This window comes from Pleurodeles waltl, chromosome 1_1 (assembly GCF_031143425.1).
Source record: "Pleurodeles waltl isolate 20211129_DDA chromosome 1_1, aPleWal1.hap1.20221129, whole genome shotgun sequence".
In the NCBI taxonomy this organism is placed as follows: domain Eukaryota; kingdom Metazoa; phylum Chordata; class Amphibia; order Caudata; family Salamandridae; genus Pleurodeles; species Pleurodeles waltl.
In genome coordinates, this window is record NC_090436.1 from 255,908,074 (window position 1) to 255,928,665 (window position 20,592).

General features: G+C 43.9%; 1 protein-coding gene across 2 annotated transcripts in view; it reads left to right on the forward strand.

Annotated features, from left to right (window-relative positions):
* NNT (nicotinamide nucleotide transhydrogenase) overlaps positions 1 to 20,592 on the forward strand; it is a 293,073-nt gene that overhangs the window by 245,797 nt on the left and 26,684 nt on the right. For both annotated transcript variants that reach the window (XM_069221538.1, XM_069221543.1), the window contains exons 20-21: positions 6,147 to 6,265; positions 9,855 to 9,970. In XM_069221538.1, the coding sequence (XP_069077639.1) occupies positions 6,147 to 6,265; positions 9,855 to 9,970 (235 nt within the window). The remainder of the gene's footprint in view (positions 1 to 6,146; positions 6,266 to 9,854; positions 9,971 to 20,592) is intronic.

Sequence of the window (20,592 nt, forward strand, 5' to 3'; positions counted from 1 at the left end):
GCACAGCATACAGGGACAATGGGACAATCAACAAAAACAACTCCACATAAATCATTTAGAACTGCTGGCAGTGTTCCTAGCATTAAAAACATTTTAACCACTAATAGCCCACAAACACATCCTTGTCAAAACCGACAACATGACAACAATGTATTATCTCAACAAACAAGGAGGGACCCACTCGTCACAACTGTGTCTCTTAGCACAAAAAAATTGGCATTGGGCAATTCACAACCGCCTAATAGCACAATACATCCCAGGCATTCAGAACCAGTTAGCCGACAATCTCAGTCGAGATCACCAGCAAACTCACGAATGGGAAATTCATCCCCATATCCTACAGGATCACTTCCTTCGCTGGGGAACACCAAACATAGACCTATTCGCAACAAAAGAAAAAGCAAAATGCCAAAACTTCGCGTCCAGGTACCCACACCCTCAATCCAAGGGCAATGCACTATGGATCAGTTGGTCAGGGATATTTGCTTATGCTTTTCCCCCTCTCACACTCATTCCTTATCTGGTCAACAAACTAAGTCAAGACAAACTCAAACTAATACTCATAGCACCAACCTGGGCTCGCCAACCGTGGTACACAACACTGCAGGACTTATCAGTGGTACCGCAACTCAAATTACCAAACAGGCCAGATCTGTTAACTCAACACAAACAACAAATCAGACACCAGAATCCAGCATCGCTCAATCTAGCAATCTGGCTCCTGAAGTCTTAGAATTTGGACACTTAAACCTTACACAAGAATGTATGGCGGTCATTAAACAAGCTAGAAAACCTACTACAAGAGATTATTACGCAAACAAATGGAAAAGATTTGTTTACTACTGCCACACTAATCAGATTCAACCACTAAATGCTTCCGCAAAGGACATTGTAAGCTACTTATTACACTTACAAAAGTCTAAGCTAGCATTCTCTTCAATTAAAATACATCTCAAAGCAATATCTGCATATCTGCAGATTACACATACAACATCGCTTTTTAGAATACCAGTCATCAAAGCATTTATGGAGGGACTAAAAAGAATCATACCCCCAAGACCACCACCAGTACCTTCGTGGAACCTTAATATTGTGTTATCACGACTCATGGGACCACCATTCGAACCCATGAACTCTTGTGAAATGCAATACTTAACTTGGAAAGTAGCCTTTCTAATAGCTATCACATCACTTCGAAGAGTAAGTGAGATAAAGCATTTACTATACAAAAACCCTTTATACAAATACATAAACATAAAGTGGTTCTTCGTACAAATCCCATGTTCCTACCAAAGGTCATATTGCCATTCCACCTAAACCAAACAGTGGAACTCTCAGTCTTCTTTCCACAACCAGACTCAGTAGCTGAAAGAGCCTTACATACATTAGACATAAAGAGAGCACTAATGTATTACATTGACAGAACAAAACTATTTCGGAAAACAAAACAATTGTTCGTAGCTTTCCAAAAACCTCATGCAGGTAATCCTATATCCAAACAAGGCATTGCCAGATGGATAGTTAAATGTATTCAAACTTGCTATATTAAAGCAAAAAGAGATCTACCTATTACACCAAGAGCGCATTCCACTAGGAAAAAAGGCGCCACAATGGCTTTTCTGGGGAATATACCTATGACAGAAATTTGTAAGGCAGCCACCTGGTCTACGCCTCATACATTCACTAAGCATTACTGTGTAGATGTGTTAGCAACACAACAAGCCACAGTAGGACAGGCTGTATAAAGAACATTATTTCAGACAACTTCAACTCCTACAGGCTAAGCCACCACTTTTGGGGAGTTACTGCTTATTAGTCTATGCACAGCATGTGCATCTGCAGCTACACATGCCACCGAACGGAAAATGTCACTTACCCAGTGTACATCTGTTCGTGGCATGAGAAGCTGCAGATTCACATGCGCCCTCCCACCTCCCCGGGAGCCTGTAGCCGTTATTAGTTGAATGAAAATTGTAAATTTGTAAATAAAGATTATTTTAATACACATTATGTACATACATACCTACTCCATTGCATGGGCACATCTAGTATATTCACAACTCCTACCTCACCCTCTGCGGGGAAAACCATCTAAGATGGAGTCGATGCCCATGCGCAATGGAGCCGAAAGAGAGGAGTCCCTCGGTCTCGTAACTCGAAAAGACTTCTTTGAAGAAAAACAACTTGTAACACTCCGAGCTCAACACTAGATGGCAGGATAATGCACAGCATGTGAATCTGCAGCGTCTCATGCCACGAACAGATGTACACTGGGTAAGTGACATTTTCCATTACCCTTTTTGATGTAATCAAGCTCTTGTGTTGCCAAGAATTACATAATCAGCCTTCTGAATCGGGGCCACACAGAAACAGTAGATAGCTCAAGCTGCCTGGTGTCTGTCAGCCCAAATTGTCCAAACAAAAGATCGACCACGATTTGATAGTCATTTTTTTAATTTGGGTATTTATTAAATTTGGGTTTCGTTTTTTTGTTTTTTTTTTTTTTGCAAAGTTTTATGAGGAACTCGGTGTCTAATCAGTTTGTTACTCCCTTTGTGGGAGCAAATATGTTAAGAGTGACCTTTGAGACTGTGGACTCATGCATAATATTAAAACTAGACATACGTACATAGACCTTGAAATTGTAGCATAGTTGTTGACTGTATGTAACTGCAAATACCCCTTCACTACTGGCGTTCTTTCTCAAATAGTGAAAAATCAAAACCTGTTCTGAAAATGTTCACCATTCCATTGTATTAATTTGATCATAACTTATTTTCACTTGCCTTCTGCCTCTTCTCTGGCTAGAAAGTTACCCGGCTGAGTAAAATAAATGGGATGTGACAGGATACAGGTGTTGGTTCGGGACATAGAGGACAGTATTGCATGAAACATGAATTCGAAGGAGGGATATAGATGATTTAGAAAGATATGTCAGGTAAGGGGAGAACTAAAATATGTAGAGAGAACTGAGGTACCCGAAGAAAAGATAAAGAAATATAGGAAGAGGAGGTAGAAAAATATTAAGGTTTTAGAATGTAGTAGAGGGAAATTGAGGTAGCGAAAAGGAAATGTAATGAGTCAGAGGAGTATAGTGCCCCAAGGGTCCATGGGTGTGGCTGATAGAGAGATAATGCAGACAAAGAAGTACATTAGAGAGGTAAAGGTAAGGAGAGGTAGATGGAGAGACTTTAGGAAAAACAAAGATCCAAGGTGGTCAAAATGAGGAGGTAACGGGTCAATTAAGGAGTAGCACAAGAGAGAAAGGTAGAAGGGAGGGGTGAAGAGTAGAAAGATAAATGAGGTGTTGAGCTTAAGACAGTTGAGAGACATACATGAAGTAGAGAAAGTAAGATAAGGTTTATAGAGAGGTAACGATTTGTGATAGGGAAGTGATGATGAGGTAGAGATATCTATATAAAAAGAATTTGAAAGACACAGTTGAAGCATCAGGCGTCAGTTGAAATGTTCAGAGAGAGATCTGTTTTCTGATGGGGGCAATGATAGCAAAAAGGGGATGGAGATAGAGAAACAGAGGTAGCCAGAAAAGGAGTAAGCTATTTAGAAAGGCAAAGGGAATAGATGGAACAAGTGAAAGGGAATAGATACGAGTGAAAGAGATGTGGGGTGTTGAAGTAGTGAACTAATAGTGGGGTAAAGTGAGAGGTTAGTTTGTGGTGGGGTAGAAGGAGGTGAACTAGTAAGAGATATAAGGTAGGTAGAGAAATTAGAAAGAGGTGAGGGAGATTGATGATGTAAAGAAAGGGCTGAGAGACGTAAAGAGAACAATCCAGTACTAGATACATGAAGAGATTAATTGTTGAGGTAAATATAGAGATGACGTGTGAGAAGTGAGGTAGATGGAGGAGATATACAGGGATGTCAGATTGAAAAAGATGAGTTACAGATTATGGAATGAGGTAGAGTTGCAGTAAAGAGGGGATTGAGAATGATAGATATAGATGTAGGTGGAGAGAGTCATATAGGGGCAAGGGTCCATATACCAGAGGTAGAAAGAATTTAAGTTGAATGAGGTAAATTTGCATATTGTCAAGAGTTGGGAGATACAGAGCTGGGACAATCAGAGAGAAGGTCAAGATACATAGAGAATTATATGTAGGGAGCAAGGTTAATATAGGGGTAAGGTAGAAGAAATCAGGTGAAGTTAGGAGAGTGAAATTTCACAGAAAGATTATTTTTTAATGTAATTGCTACTGACTACATGCAAGTGCAAGGATTAAGGCTGGGTGTGCCAGACATGCGCATTAAAGGGAAGATTTATTATTTTTTAATGTAGTGCCATGCTGCAACCAAAGTTGCTGTGTTGTGTAGCGTAAAGGTGGGGGAAAGAAGCACTGAGCTATATTTTTTTAATATGGCCTGGTGCTGCTCTCTACCCCTTCACTGGCGCACAAACAAGCTGGCGTGTGTCCCACACAACCTTTGCTCTATAATACAGAGGTGTGCGAGTATTGTCTAGGCATAGGATTTGTACTGGAAGCACACCCTTCAATACAAAATCATATGCCTAGACAAATTCTTAAGCATTCTGTATGTTGTATATGTCCTGCGTACATTGCGCAGCACACATGCATTGTGTGTAATTTTCACGCAAAGCCTGATGGGGTTATTTTAGTATCTGTCTTGGTTCAAGAACTATGGGCACTTGATCTAATCTGCCCAAGTAAATCCCCATTGATGTAGAGTGGTCAAAAGCAGCACAGAGCGCTGTGTGCATTGAGAAAGTCAAATCTCCAGCACAAAACACCCTTTGTTTTGGAAAGTAAATACTATTGCAGGAGTTTGCACTGTTTTGCAGTGTTTTGCCCAAGCTCAGATCCTTAGTAAATCTGGCCCCCAACCTTCAGTTATGCCTACTCTGTTGTCAGATTAGAAAAAGAAGCAAATTTTTATGAAAAATGTTCTTAAGACAGGGATTTCATTTGTCCTAATATCTTTAACACACGTCCATTTGAAAGGTTTGGGGCCCACTATGGCCATGCCTTAAAACGTCCATTTCCATCAGATGGGAATTGTCCACTGTTTCCTATTAGTAGCAGCTAACCCCAAACACTTTCACACCCTGGCAATTTTTCCAGCAGTTAACCCTAGCGACTTGCTCTTTCACCGATGTTCATTATACTCCTTTCTACCCCCCTTTTTAGGGGGGAGCGCAAACTGCTTCATCCCCTGCAGTAATCTCTCTTTGGGCTTCTAACCACGCCCATGTCACGTCAGTCACTTTCATTGATTCGTGGGCTTGCCTTTTAAAACCTGCTTGCTTTCATTCATACATCATTCCTTTTCCGGTGTTTAGCCCACTTACACAGCACCGGTAAACTACTGAAAACATACAAGGCTCCATGTATTCAGCATGGTTTCCGGACTACTTTATCTTTTTATTTTCCACGCAGCACGATTGCGCTGGGGTTTACATAGCACAATCGCACTCTGTTTTCCCGTTTTAAATTTCAGCGCTTTGTTTTTTTCTTTTAATTTGTGTGGCAAAAAAAGTCCAGTTAGGAGTTTACAACGCTAATAGCTCTAACTCGAGCAAATTTGAGACCCGTTGCATTGCAAATGTTTGTTATAATTTAGTATTTTGTGTGAGAATTGATATCTTCCGCTGCACCTACACCTACTGCTCTTTCCTGGCCCCATTTCCACAATTCTCTTTGGTAACTTTACCTTGATACCGATGTGTCACCTCCCCCAATACACTGTTGCTGTCCACATTTTGCATAAGACCACACTGGAGTTCCTTAAGACTTCTTCGTTCAGACAGAGCTTTACCAAATTTCTCTGTAACCCACCCCTTCTAAAGGGATACTTTATTATGGGCAAAGTTCCCACCTCTACATATATTCTGTCATCCACACACAGACAGACTACACTGACACACATAAGGATACAGTATCCTGCTGCCAAGGGCTACCCCTCCTACCTCACCTCGCATGGTTTGTATTTATCTTAGTTGCTCTATTATGGGACCGAGACTAACTTCTTAAGTCTGTATATTGGCAGTGTGTCTAATGTTTTACTTTTTTGTAATCTGCTTTTTTATGTAAGTAGCTCTGCTCAACATATTTAAAACTCTATAATATAACAAAAAAACTACATGCGTTAATGCTGTTGCTTGTTTTTAGGTTTGGAATTCATCCTGTTGCTGGTCGCATGCCTGGCCAGCTGAATGTTCTTTTGGCTGAGGCTGGTGTGCCCTATGACATTGTGCTAGAAATGGAGGAGATTAACGAAGATTTCCCAGGTGAGTGAATGAGAAATAGATTCATTTTTGTCATAAGCTGGGAATTCTCCCAAGTTACTTTAGAGCGCTTGTGCTTTTTTCTTAACTTTTATGTAGATTCTGCACAGTTTATACGTATGGGTACTAATGTGCATATTTTGAAAAAACCTATAAGAATAATAATTTATAAGTGTAGGGGGTTTCAATCTGCAGATGTCCGAGGATGTGGGAACACCTTCAGTCCGCTTCTCCACAGGTCAGGGGCGACTGGTTAAGAGGTGTCCCGAGACATCATGTTTTCTCCACCCGGGCACTCACGGTTGAGGGGGCTTGCGTGGACTTCATCTCTGGAGGGCTTGGGACTCGCTCTGGCACCGCAGGTCCACTTTGACTCAAGCTGTCCTGCACGGGTGCAGTGGTGCTTCTGGGTGTCAGGTTTTTGGTGGTCCAGAGTCCTCACAGGTTGTCTTGGGGTGCCTGCAGATGCAGGGAAGCAGCTTGGCTCTTCACTGGAGTTCCTGGGTCTTTGAAGAAGGCAGGCAGTCCTCCCAGGCTCGAGGGTACAGCAGCTGCAGGACAAGACAACTTTGGTGCAATTTGGCAGGAGCAGCATACAGGCCGGCAGGGCTGAGTCCAGGTCAGATGCTTTTTGCTTTGCTTTCGTGGCTCTTCAGTGTCCTTCGTAGGTCAGCAGGAATCTGATTTCCTGGTGCCACTGGCTCCCCTAAATACTGCATTTAGGGACGTTTAGGGGAGTGTAGGGTAGTAGCCGATGGGATAATAGCCCCTGGGGGTCACTACACCCCTACATGACCACTTCTTGTGGGAAGTGGGTGTAATCCTGTCTCAGAGTTCCTAAATGTGCCAACAACAAGATGGCAGCTTTTTAAAAGTTGTGTCCACTTCAGGCAACGCACCTCAGGGGTGGGACTGACCTGAGGGGTAGACACACCTCCCTGAATACTACATTTCCTGCCTGTCCAAGTGGCAAATGGTCCCTGGGGCAGGGGGGTTGGCATCTCCATTGTGGCAGAAGCCAGATCTGCATACCAACGGTGGCAGATATCTTTGAAGCCCCCTTCCTTGGAATGCAGATTTGCAGGTCATCCTTTTGGTTGGGATGTATAATACCTCTCCCAGAGCAGGCTTTGTGGTGGACCGCTTGAGAGCAAAAGCCCTCACCCGGATGGTCAGACTCGTGTCTGGTGGTGGCAGGCTGGCTCAAACTAGTCAGTCCGCACATGGGTATTAGGTAGGGTTTGAGGTGGCACCTCTAGGGTGCCCTCTGAGTGCATGTATTAATAAATCAGTCATCTGTGAGGGCCTATTACAAGATTTTATCAATGCAAATACAACAGTATTCACCATGATCGTATTTGACAAATTTAACTCGTTAATTCCAAAATGGGATGGCCATGTTTCACAGTGTGGTGGACATTGCGTTCTGGGTGGCAAGTCTTTGTGGACTAAAGTAATACGTTCAGTACTATAGACCAATTTCCATTGTGAATACAAATGTTTGAGTGCTTTAAACAAATCCTCTTTCACTCCGTTGTTAAACATATTGAATCATCATCGTCTTTAGCCTAGTTGGGCCTTAGGTTCAAAGGGTGGCAGAACTGAGTAGCCATCTCATCCCAGTTGTCTAGCGTACACCAAGCATACTTTATAGCGCTTAGCACCTTAGTATATTGTTGAGTGATTTAGCGGCATAACACCTCACTGCAAACCATTTTTCACCAAAGCTAGATCCGGCCAAGGTAAGACCTGTATATTAACCAAATGATCTAATGAACATTAATTAGGCACATGTAGGGTTCCAGCGACCATTGGCTGCTCTTGCAACATATACCTTGAAGAATGGACAAAACACTCCTTAAAAAATGTGGTCCTTGAGGGAAATCAGATACAGAGGAATATGGTATATGCCTGGAAATTAGAGGACCCAAACACACTTTTCACCTCCCTCCCTTCCCCCATCTCCCGATTTAATTTTGGCTTGATCTGCAGAGAGCTGCAATCCTGTACTTGCATTGTATAGTGTGTTGACAGAAATGGATTGACAACCGCGATAAACCAGCGAGATCCAGCGAACTTTTTTTTCTATCTGAAGTCTAGGCCTACACACATGCTGTTTATTACAGAGAGCAAACTCTTCAATGCTTTCGACTTGCATTAAAATGCACCTTTTATAATATTAGATTTTTTTATGGTCATTCTTGATTATGTATTAGTGATTTCATCCTTCATTGATTTGTATTGTGATTTCACACATCTAGGAATAAACGTCTACATAATAAAATAATAATTCTAAAATAATAACTTCTGCGTCTTTCACATTAGATCCTGGATTCAGTAATCTGGTTTCAACTGGACTCAACACACACAGTACTGCTTAATGTACTGCATCTTGTGTCCTAAGGGCTGCTGATGCTACCTGTAAAGCACCTCACTGCTCATTGGAGCTAAGTTAAACATCTAAAATATCGCAAAATAAAAAGTGTCACTTTATTAATAGGCTGCCCCTTGATGATTGACTGATTTTACATGCTTGCCATAGGTTGGTGGTAAGTTCTGAAGAAAGACTTGAAAAACTAAAAGAACGGGGCAAAAATCTAAATTTATTGAGGAGGATGTAATTTAGCTTGTAATACATCTTACCAGTGGTTTTTATAAAATCAAAAAAAGTGTAAATTAAAATATGGGTGTAAAATGTCCGCAGTTGTATCCTGATCCTTCCTTTGAAGCAGTACATCATTGTTACACTGTCTTGACTTTATTAAACTTCAAGTGCGAAACGTCCAGAGCTTGCAGTGCGTTCGAGCACATTTTTAATCATGTCCACGTAGCAGATTTGGGGCATTTGGAACTCCATGTAAAGTGTGAAGATTCCAAAGTTTGTTCCCATATGTGAAGTCATTAGAATGCACGAGTTCTGTGCATCCTGATGTCCTATCCAACAAGACTAGACATGAAGCTACAGGGTTTTTGTGCGAACACTACTTAACTTCTTGATTCCCCGATCCTGGGGGTCTTTTATTATCATGGATTTTTTCCCCCTGTGGGGTCTTCTGTGATAGAACAGAGGAGTGCAGCCAGCTGAAATCACTGCTGCTCCCGTCATTGCACAGAAGCGAGGCAGTTACTGCACAGGGCCCTTTTTAATGATTTATTCTTGAGTTTAGGCTCCACTTGCCTACCTCCCAAAAACACAATGTACAGCTCTTCCCTGTGATATTCTAAGGCACAGTTATTGATTGATCTTTCTAACATTAATGCACAGTAGCACCACTATAGTCTTGCAAATGCAGTATATGTAAAGTATTCGGGCCTCTGACTGGTACTTTGCTCGTCTCCTTTGCCAAGGAAAGCGACCTGAGCACAGGTAAAGGGGACCCACCCCACCCCGCCGGTGAGCATATGTCTTTGAGAGAGCCAGGAAGAGAGTACACTGCATAAGGGGGAAGTGGCAAGATGAGTAAAAGCGGTTCAGGATCAGAAAGGTTGGCATAGAAAAGGGAACTGTCCAGTTAAATAAGGGCAGAAATTAACCCTTATAGATAACTAGTTTTATATATGTGCATTTATTGCTTTTCTTTTCTTTGTACAGAAACTGATTTGGTCCTGGTAATTGGTGCAAATGATACAGTTAATTCAGCAGCTCAAGAAGATCCCAACTCAATCATTGCTGGAATGCCAGTCTTGGAGGTCTGGAAATCAAAACAGGTAAGATTTATGATCTATTTGGTTTTATCTTCAACTGTTTCATTGATTGAACCAGTAATACATGCCATAAACCAGTATTATCCACAGTAGCTCCTATCCCCCCAACAGCCTTGAATTTGTTCTATTTCTAGTCCCACTCTGCAACCAAAAGAGGAAGGCGTTATAGGGACCTTGGAGTGGTGAAATGGGAGGAGAAAAGGGTGTCGAGAGGACACTGTCATTGTGGTCTTCCTCCAGATGGCCTCACGATCTCCTTTGAATTGCAGACATGCCCCCTCCAAACACCACAGGCATCATTATATGCTGCAACTGCAGGAAGTAGATCTAGGCCACAGATCCACACATTGCTTGCCTGTAGGGCAAGATTTTAAGTTACAACTGGAAGTTATGCTGTAAATGTTCCCTGGTGCTCCCAAAAGCTATCAGGGGAGTGAGGCAAAGCTGTGTGTCACAGAGCAGGAAGAAAGCAAGGGCATTTTGTTCCAAACATCAGACCTGATCCAGCTCCAAGCTGCAGGTCTGCTTATGGTCCAGGTCTCCATCTTCTGAGAACTTCTGACTAGTTCCACAAGTGGAATTGGTCCCAGTCTCACTTCTCCCATTTTAGGCAGAAGTTGTACATTTGGCCCTTGTAGGAGGCTGGCCTGGCTTGTAGTGGGTACCAGAGGTACTTACACCCTGTGCCAGGTCCAGTTATCCCTTATTAGTGTAGAAGAGGTGTTTCTAGCAGCTTAGGCTGATAGAAGGTAGCTATGGCAAAGCAGCTTAGGCTGAACTAGGAGACATGTAAAGCTCCTACTATACCACTGGTGTCCTATGCACAATATCATAAGAAAACATAATAAACAGATATACTAAAAATAAAGGTACTTTATTTTTATGACAATATGCCAAAAGTATCTCAGTGAGTACCCTCAGTATGAGGATAAGATATATACACAAGATATATGTACACAAACCAAAATTATGCAGGTAATAGCAAAAGGAAGTAATGCAAGCAATGTAAAGTTACAGTAGATTGCAATAGGAGCACATAGCTATAGGGGCAACACAAACCATATACTCCAAAAGTGGAATGCGAACCACGAATGGACCCCAAACCTATGTGAGCTTGTAGAGGGTCGCTGGGACTGAGAGAAAACAGTGAGGGTTAGAGAAATAGCCCACCCCAAGACCCTGAAAGGTAGGTGTAAAGTGCACCTACTACCCCCAGAGAGCACAGAAGTCGTGATAGGGGTATTCTGCAGGAAGAACAAACACCAGCAATGCAACAACAGTGGATTTCCGGACCTGAGTACCTGTAAGACAAGGGGACCAAGTCCAAGAGTTGCGACAGTGTTGAGAGTGGGCAGGAGCCCAAGAAATGCCAGCTGAGGGTGCAAGGAAGCTGCCACCTGTTGGAAGAAGCTTGGTGTTCTGCAAGAACGAAGAGGACTAGGAACTTCCCCTTTGGAGGATGGATGTCCCACGTCGTGAAGAAGCTTGCAGAGGTGTTCCCACGCAGAAAGACCACAAACAAGCCTTGCTAGGTGCAAGGGCCACGGTTAGGGTTTTTGGATGCTGCTGTGGCCCAGGAGGGACCAGGATGTCGCCACTTGGATGAGTAGACAAAGGGGGCGCCCAGAAAGTCAGGGAGCCCTCACAGAAGCAGGCAGCACCCGCAGAAGTACCTGAACAGGCTCTTAGAAGAAAAGTGAACCGGAGTCCACCCGAAGTCACAAAAGGGAGTCCCACGACGCCGGATGACAACTCAGAAGGTTGTGCACTGCAGGTTAGTGTCGTGGACCCAGGCTTGGCTGTGCACAAAGGAAATCCTGGAAGAGTGCACAGGAGCCGGAGCAGCTGCAAATCACGCGGTACCCAGCAATGCAGTCTAGCGTGGGGAGGCAAGGTCTTACCTCCACCAAACTTGGACTGAAGAGTCACTGGACTGTGGGAGTCACTTAGACAGAGTTGCTGAGTTCCAGCGACCACGCTCATCTTGCTGAGAGGGGACCCAGAGGACTGGTGATGCAGTTGTTTGTTGCCTGCGGTTGCAGGGGGAAGATTCCGTCGACCCACGGGAGATTTCTTCAGAGCTCCTGGTGCAGAAAGGAGGCAGGCTAACCCCTGAGCATGCACCACCTGGAAACAGTTGAGAAAGCCGGCAAGATGAAGCGATACAAGGTTGCTAGTAGTCATCTCGCTACTTTGTTGCGGTTTTGCAGGCGTCCTGAGCAATCAGCGGTCGATCCTTTGGCAGAAGGTGAAGAGGGAGATGCAGAGGAACACTGGTGAGCTCTTGCATTCGTTATCTGGTGAGATCCTCAAAGCAGAGACCCTAAATAGCCAGAAAAGGAGGTTTGGATACCTAGGAAGGAGGATGGCTACCAAGAGAGGTAAGAGCCTATCAGAAGGAGCCTCTGACATCACCTGCTGGCACTGGCCACTCGGAGCAGTCCAGTGTGCCACAAACACCTCTGTTTCCAAGATGGCAGAGATCTGGGACACAATGGAGGAGCTCTGGGCCTTTGTCCAGTTTCGTGCCAGAGCAGGGCTTGGGGGATCCCTGAACCGGTGTAGACTGGCTTATGCAGAGATGGGCACCATCTGTGCCCATCAAAGCCTTTCCAGAGGCTGGAGGAGGCTACTCCTCCCCAGCCTTCACACCTATTTCCAAAGGGAGAGGGTGTTACACCCTCTCTCAGAGGAAGTCCTTTGTTCTGCCTTCCTGGGCCAGGGCTGCCTGGACCCCAGGAGGGCAGAAACCTGTCTGAGGGGTTGGCAGCAGCTGCAGTGGAGACCCCGGAAAGGCAGTTTGGCAGAACCCGGGTTCTGTGCTAGAGACCCGGGGGATCATGGAATTGTCCCCCAATGCCAGAATGCCATTGGGGGGACAATTCCATGATCTTAGACATGTTACATGGCCATGTTCGGAGTTACCATTGTGACGCTGTACATAGGTAGTGACCTATGTACAGTGCACGTGTGTAATGGTGTCCCCGCACTCACAAAGTCCTGGGAATTTGCCCTGAACAATGTGGGGGCACCTTGGCTAGTGCCAGGGTGCCCACACACTAAGTAACTTTGCACCCAACCTTCACCAGGTGAAGGTTAGACATATAGGTGACTTATAAGTTACTTAAGTGCAGTGGTAAATGGCTGTGAAATAACGTGGATGTTATTTCACGCAGGCTGCAGTGGCAGGCCTGTGTAAGAATTGTCAGAGCTCCCTATGGGTGGCAAAAGAAATGCAGCAGCCCTTAGGGATCTCCTGGAACCCCAATACCCTGGATACCTCAGTACCATATACTAGGGAATTATATGGGTGTACCAGTATGCCAATGTGAATTGGTAAATTTAGTCACTAGTGACTCAGTGACACATAGACTAAAACAGCATTTATACAGTGAAATATGGGGGTAACATGCCAGGCAACATGGTACTTTCCTACAGCCCTCCAGTGATTCTACTCCGCTGCCATTGTCCAACTCTAGTTTCCCCGAGTGCACCAGGCCGGAATCTACCTCTGCAACAAATAGAGATCTTTAGGGATCTAGGCCCCACTGAGCTGCAGGGGCCTTGAGTTTGGTTTGCTCTCTGGGTCTGACCACAGCCTCACTGACGCTGTTGGGCCTCCACCTGGCTTCCCATTGGTGCTAAACCATGCTTCCGCTCCTCTACTGGGAAATTCTTTGGTTCCAACTGCCTAGACGTGATGCAGAGACCACAACCGATCAGATTCCAGCACCCATTCCTGATCCAGAGCTGTCTGCCATCACAAGGTCTGTCTCTATGAAATTACCAAGCTGGAGTTTCCATCTCTGAATGATCTCCAACCTATACCTCAGTGTCAGTATTAGTGGTTGTAAGCGTGGTTAGTATTGGATTTTGATGCACTCAAGGAATGCAAAATGTTGCACACAACAAAGCTGACGATGGTGAAGCTGACAGTTTGCTCCTCCTTTGTTACATAGATCCTGACCTATATTTAAATCCACATAATTGGCAGTGCCTTACATATGTGCCCTGAGTAAGATGGACTCAAGGAGCTCCCCCCTGAGCAGCAGAAATGTTGGACTTAGTTATTAGAGACAAAGGCAAATTTACTGACACACATTGCAATCTAGGCCTGCTACTTCAGAGACATTACTACCTTGTAATAAGACTATGACAGAAACATTGATGGTGGCTTTGTATGAACCATGTAGAACTCCCCCAGTGAGTCACCCAGTGGCTGGTTGTCCTAGGCTTAGTGCAGGAGATCCACTTTTTTTGAGGCAACTCTACAACTCCAGAGAGGCTGGTGATTGAGACTTCCACCAGCAAGGTTAATCCCAATGCGTTCTCCACTGTACTGCTGGATAGAGAGTTAAAGATCATTGATGTGTTCTGCAAGAGTCTTTTGCCCTGCCAGTTTGGAATTGAGGTCCCTTAATTCCAGTGTCCCACGCATGGCTTGTGGGATACAGTCAGTGGGCGCTTACAGACAGTCCCTGACTAATTCTGGAGTGCCTTCTCTTGGATGATTGAAGATGGACAGAATGCAGCAAAATGTTTTGAGAGTTGACCTGGGCGCCAGTTTTGTGACCAGGCATTGTTCCCAGATCCTTGTCACAGGATGTTTGGGGCATGTGCAGGGATTGCTCATGGACATGCTATTTGATCTAGGATTTTCTTTTTAAAGAATGCCAATTGTGCATTTGAGTGCTTCAAATACACTTGTGCTAAGACCTGTTCTTGCATTTGCTATTTCTAGCCTATTAATCCCTCTAATAGTACAGTAAATTGAGAGGATACTCTTAGGGTCTCACCTATAGCCAGAGACAAACCTTACAACCCTTAGAGTAGCCAACACATCTCTTTTGTGGCGTGTTGGTGGCAAATGACATGATTTTTCCTGCCCAGCTTGTGAGTCAGTGGATGCTGCAATTGTTCAGCAAGGATACATCCATGCCTTCATATCCCACCTATGTTTGTGAAGATTTAAGATCATGCTTTCATTTTTGTAGGGGAAACCGAGTTTGTCCCTAAAGTGTAGAAGGGCAGAGGAGCACATTCCTTCAGAAAGACAAGTTCAAAATGTTTACTTTGGCCCCGGTTCTTTCTGCCCTTTTTCTGGGGACTGAATAATGTGCTCACCTTGCAATGATTCCTGCAGTTCGTGGTGGGTTCAGAGCACTTCTAGTTTTCTGTTGTACCTTTTGGCATCCCTTGTGGTATTCACAAAGCTTTTCCATCCCAGGAGTGAGTCTGGAACGTTCTTGTTATGAGTCAGGTGTTTTGGCTCACTCTTGTGTTCCAGCAAGGACAGGTCTGAGACCTCTTCCTTGTGCATTGTGCACATGCATCCCGTGTAGTGGAACTTCCTTCTGCACTGGTCTTGTCATTATGGCGGTCTTTTAGACAGCCACCACATTTAGGAGGAAGCAGGCCCTGGCCCTTCAGTAGTGACTGTCTGACACCAATCTTACCTCCTGCAAGACAGTTCTCTTTCCCCATACAGATCTCGCAACAGGAATAGATGCATTGCCTCTGGGGTGGTATATTCTTCTGGGAGAGGAAGAGATGTGTTATGGTGATTCATAGAACGCATGGCTACCCGAAGGCCTCCCAGTGCTGAATATGGATTTTCAGGATATAGTATGAAAGTTAAGCTCTAAAAAGCCAGGTTTTAAGCAGTTGATGTAAGGAAACCTCGTGGCTGGTCTGCCGAAGGCTGAGAGGTAGTGAATTCCATAATTTGCTTCCTAAAAAAGCTATAGAGCTCCCCCCTCAATCTGGCCATTTTTACAATTTTAGTTCTAACTTGTGCAGCTGACGATTTAAGCTGCCTAGAAGGCGTGTGAAAGGAGGCTAAAGGCTTTAACAGAGAAGGACCTCTATTGTGTAGACTGTGAATATAGCACAGAGCTTTGAACTTTATGCGCTGTGCCACAGGAAGCCAGTGAAGAGAGGAGGTAGCCTCTTTAGCAGACATATGTCTAGGTATGTCTAAAAGGAGCCAAGCAGAGACATTCTGAACCACCTGCAGTTTCCTACATACGTACTTTGTAGAGCCGAGGTACAGTGCATTGCCATAATCCAGCCGGGATACAATAAGGACCTGAACAATAAGTCTTTTAGCTACGAATGGCAAAATTCTGAGTACTTCCTCAACAATCTAAGCAGACTGAAACAACTTGGAGAGATCTTTTTTACATGGTAATCCATCGTGAGCTGAGGGTCAAGCCAGACGCTGAGGCTCTTAATATTCCCTTTCGGGAAGGCAAATTCCTGATCGGGTCCAGGATGGAAGAATAGAACCCCAAGCGGGGACTGTCCCAATACCATTATTTCAGTTTTATCTTCATGTAACTTGAGTTTGGATTCCGACATCCATCTGGTCACTGCCTGTTGGCAGGGCATGAGTGTAGAGCAATTGGTGCTGGAATTAGTGTAAAGAGAATCTACCAGCCGAGCGTCGTCTGCATACGACAAAATTGAAAGACCATAAGGCTTCACGATCTCTGTGAGTGAGAACATATAAATATTGAATATCGTGAGGCTAAAGGAGGAACCCTTTGGTACCCCACAGTTGATCGATAGATGATTAAATAGAAAGGACAGGACCAGTATCTGAAAGGTCCTCCCCTCCAAAAAGGAGGAGAGCCATCCCAGGGCACTGCTAGTAATTCTGAGCTCCGCCAATCTCAAAAGAAGTTTGCCATGATCAACTGTGTCAAAAGCTGCGCTGAGGTCAAGAAGAACAATGGCTGTCACACCACCTTGGTCAAGTCGCCTTCTAGCTTCCTCAGTGACTGGTAGAAGTGCCGTCTCTGTGCTGTGGAGTGACCTAAAGTTAAGTGTTTTTAAAGAATGATCAGACCAAACCAGAGGAATAGGGGGCATGGAAGTTAACCCAGCTGTGTTAATAAAGACCAGGCCAATGGTGTGGCCTTTAGCGTGTGTAGGACCACCGACTAATTGGACTAGTTCTAGAGCAGCTAGATCACAAAGAAGGGATCTAGCAGCTGGATTGTCAGTGTCATCTGCATGGATATTAAAATCACCAACTAGAGTAAAGTTTGGTTTTTTACAAATTAAATCTGAAATGTGGTCAGGGAGAGATTGTATGAAAATATCGGAGGGTCTTGGAGGCTGATAAATCAGTGCCCCTGAGAATGTATAGTGGGGATTAAAGGTAAAGGTAAAAAAAAGTACTCTCGCATCCGGGAAGCGATAAAGGCTGAGAGGAAACTTTTGCTGATTCCCTATAGATAATGGCAATTCCTCCACCTCTAGAGGTGCTTCTGTCTAGCCTATTTATCAAGTCACCCTGGGGGAGTGCAAAGACCACATCCAGAGATAATCCCCTATGAAGCCATGTCTCTTGTCAGGAACATGGCTGTTGGTGAGAGTTCATTAAGGAGAAGGCAGATGTCAAGTTTATGCGCCGCCAGTGACCCACAATTAGGAGGCATAGGCTAGTCTATTTCTCCTGAATCAGTGGTCCTGTCACAGGATCAAGCTGAAGGGGCCAGTGACAATTTCTACATGACCTTACTGGATTTACAAAGTCAAAGTAGTGTTGGCAAGCTTCCTCACTAATATGTCTAAGGGTATGTTAAACATTAGTGGAATAGGTTACTACCTCTCCTGTAGCTGGACCAGAGATTCTGGCCCCTGGGCGCGCACTGGCGCAGACGGGCTTTCCTTAGGCGTGTCCTCTGCATCGTGCCTGTTTAATGGGGACTGAAGGGCAGGAGGGTCAACTAGAGCGCTAATCAAAATGGCGGCTCTAGAAGGACCCAGGGGTGGAAAAAAGATGTCGACCTAACGGGCGCTCGCTCCTTAGATGGAGGAGTGGCTACAGGGACAGAATAAGCTACAGGCAGATATCGGGTAGGGAGGAGTCTAGGAACAATATAACCCATAACAAAATCAGGATAACCGACCACACCGATGCTGAAAACAGCTAGTTACCACCTGAGGCCGGGGGTGGGTTATTCGTACACCAGTTAAGTTTAGGCACTTTAAATATAGAGATTAAGAGCAATTTAAAAGTTAAATACAACAAATAAAAAAGTCTTACATCCTTATTCTAAAAATAAGCTGCGCGTCCAATGCATCATGCCTGTTTTGTGGGGCCTGAAGGGCAGGAGGGTCGACTAGAGAGGTAACCAAAAGGACGGCTCTAGAGGGACCTGGGGTGGAAAAAAGATGTCGACCTAACGGGCGCTCGGCTCCTTAGACGGAGGAATGGCAACAGGGACAGAATAAGCCACAGACAGATAACGGGTAGGGAGGGGATGACGGAACAATATAAACCAGTAACAAAATCAGGATAACATACCCCGCTGATGCTGAAAACAGCTAGTTACCACCTGAGGTCACTAGACACCGACCTGAAGGGCCAGGGGTGGGTTATTAGTACACCACTTAAGTTTTTAGGCACTTTGAAAATGGAGATTAAGAGCAATACAAAAGTTAAATACTTCAAATAAAAAAGTCTTACATCCTTATTCTAAAGGTCAAGTACCTTTGGTCCCCAACAGAGCAATGGTACCATTGTCAGCCTTCTTCCGAACTGGCAGGATCCCTCAGTTATAGGAAAGCCAATTCAGGTTGTAATTGACAACATGACCGCCAAGTAGGACTGTAACAAGCAGGACAGCGTGGTTTCATGTATCCTGTGCCAGGACATACCATGTCGAACCTGATGTTGAAGGAATCAACCTAAAGTTGATGGGATCTCCCTGATTGCAAATACTTTTGCTTGCTTGGTAAATGCCAAGGGAAGGCTTCTGTGTATGCCTTACCACATCTGCTTCTCCTGCATTGATTTCTGAAGATCTCCAACCAGAACACAGATGGCATCTTGGTTCGTGGGTTATGCCCCGATTGGATCTATACGTCACCACTGAGAACATGCTGAGTCAAGAGTATTGAGCACTGGAGTTCCAGCCAAGAAGTTCCCAAGGAGATGTATTCTGCTTACAGTTGATTGTATACCTCCTGTGTGCCTTTCCATCTCTGAATCTCCTGCTTCAAGTTCTGAAGATTAGGAGTGACCAGTCTACAGTCATCCTGATAGCTCAGGATTGGGCCATGTAAGCATAGTACCTTCATCTGTTGAGCCTGAGCAATTGTTGTGCTATCTCCAACAGATCAGGGTCCTGCACCCAATATCCTTAACCCACATTTCCATACATCGAGATGCGGCACCTACTGATCAGATTTAGTTTGCCTGTCAAAGTAGTTAGTTATACTTGTAGCTAGGCACCGGACTGTATTTGTTTTGGTTGTTGGGTGATGTTTGTGGAATGATGTGGAGACCTTCAAGTTCACCTTCTGCAGACCAAATTGCCTAATGTTTTGTTCTGTCTCGTGCCTAGCAACGGCTTTGCTGTGGACGTTCTTATAGGTTACTGGTTAGGCTTTCTATGTTTGCATAATTGTCCTTCATTAGTCAAGTCGCAAAGTATAATGTGTTTTTGGAGGACCTCGCACTTGTTCCTCCTGCACTGTTCATTATGCCTCAGTGGGAACTTATTTTGGTCCTAATTTTATTAATGTGCACTACTTAAGGCCCATGCACAGTTGCTTAGGCCAACAGAGAGCAGCTAAGGTATTCATTTATCTCGTGCTCTAATTCTTTTCCTAAAGTCAGTTAAACACTTTGGTTCATTCCCATTTATGGGCTTTCTGCAATGTTCTTTGCTACCTGTGCACTGTCAGAAATCACCTTGTGGGCAAAAATACGAAAAGAAAATGCACTCAAACGTATAAGTAAATCGGAGCTGAGTTTTACAGCAAAAGTCCATTTTAGACAATTAGCTTTCTTCTTTCGGGTTTTTCATTTATCTGTCACAGTATTGATGAGTCAAAGTTCGAAGTAGGAGATGGTCAATTCTTTTATTTTAACACTACTTCAGCGCTAGTGTGTTTTGTTCCACTAAAAACGTCTTCTGGGCTGTTTTACTCGAGACAAAACATTTAATAGGTTTAAAATGGATTCACCAATTCAGTTAAATACAATAAAAAATTATCATGTTATTTAATATTTAAAGGCTTGACGCATATATAACATCAGTGATCCCTACTAATGTTATGTACACTTCATAAAATGATGCAGATGAAGTGTATTCCAATACATACTCCGTACATGACAATAGCAACACTATACTGTCTTTGTCCAGTTAGCAGGAAACTATTTTTAATCCTTAAATGTCATGTCTCATAATCACATCTTGTTAAAATTGAATCTACACATTGAAATAAAGAGAGAGCTTTAGTAGATTGGCATTTCAATAGTTATCCAAACGTCCCTATATTTAGAAGTATAAAAGGTTCTTACAGCAGTCAAAATCAATTTGCCATTGCTCGATGTCCTGTAACCCTCAACGATCAGTACATATTGCTGTGCTAATGTTTCATAGAATGTCTGTCATCAATATTGTGAGAGAAAAATGGAAAAACTTTGAAAACTAAGAATGGTAATCTTTTGGAGTTTACTTTTACTCTAGAAAACTTAGCTACAATGTACTTCTATTTATGAGTGCTTCTTCAGTTACCAGTTCCCTGAGATTACGGCCACTCTGAATGGTATTTCTCAATGTAATTATGCCTGTGCACCATGAAATAAAGCTACAGGAGCTGCC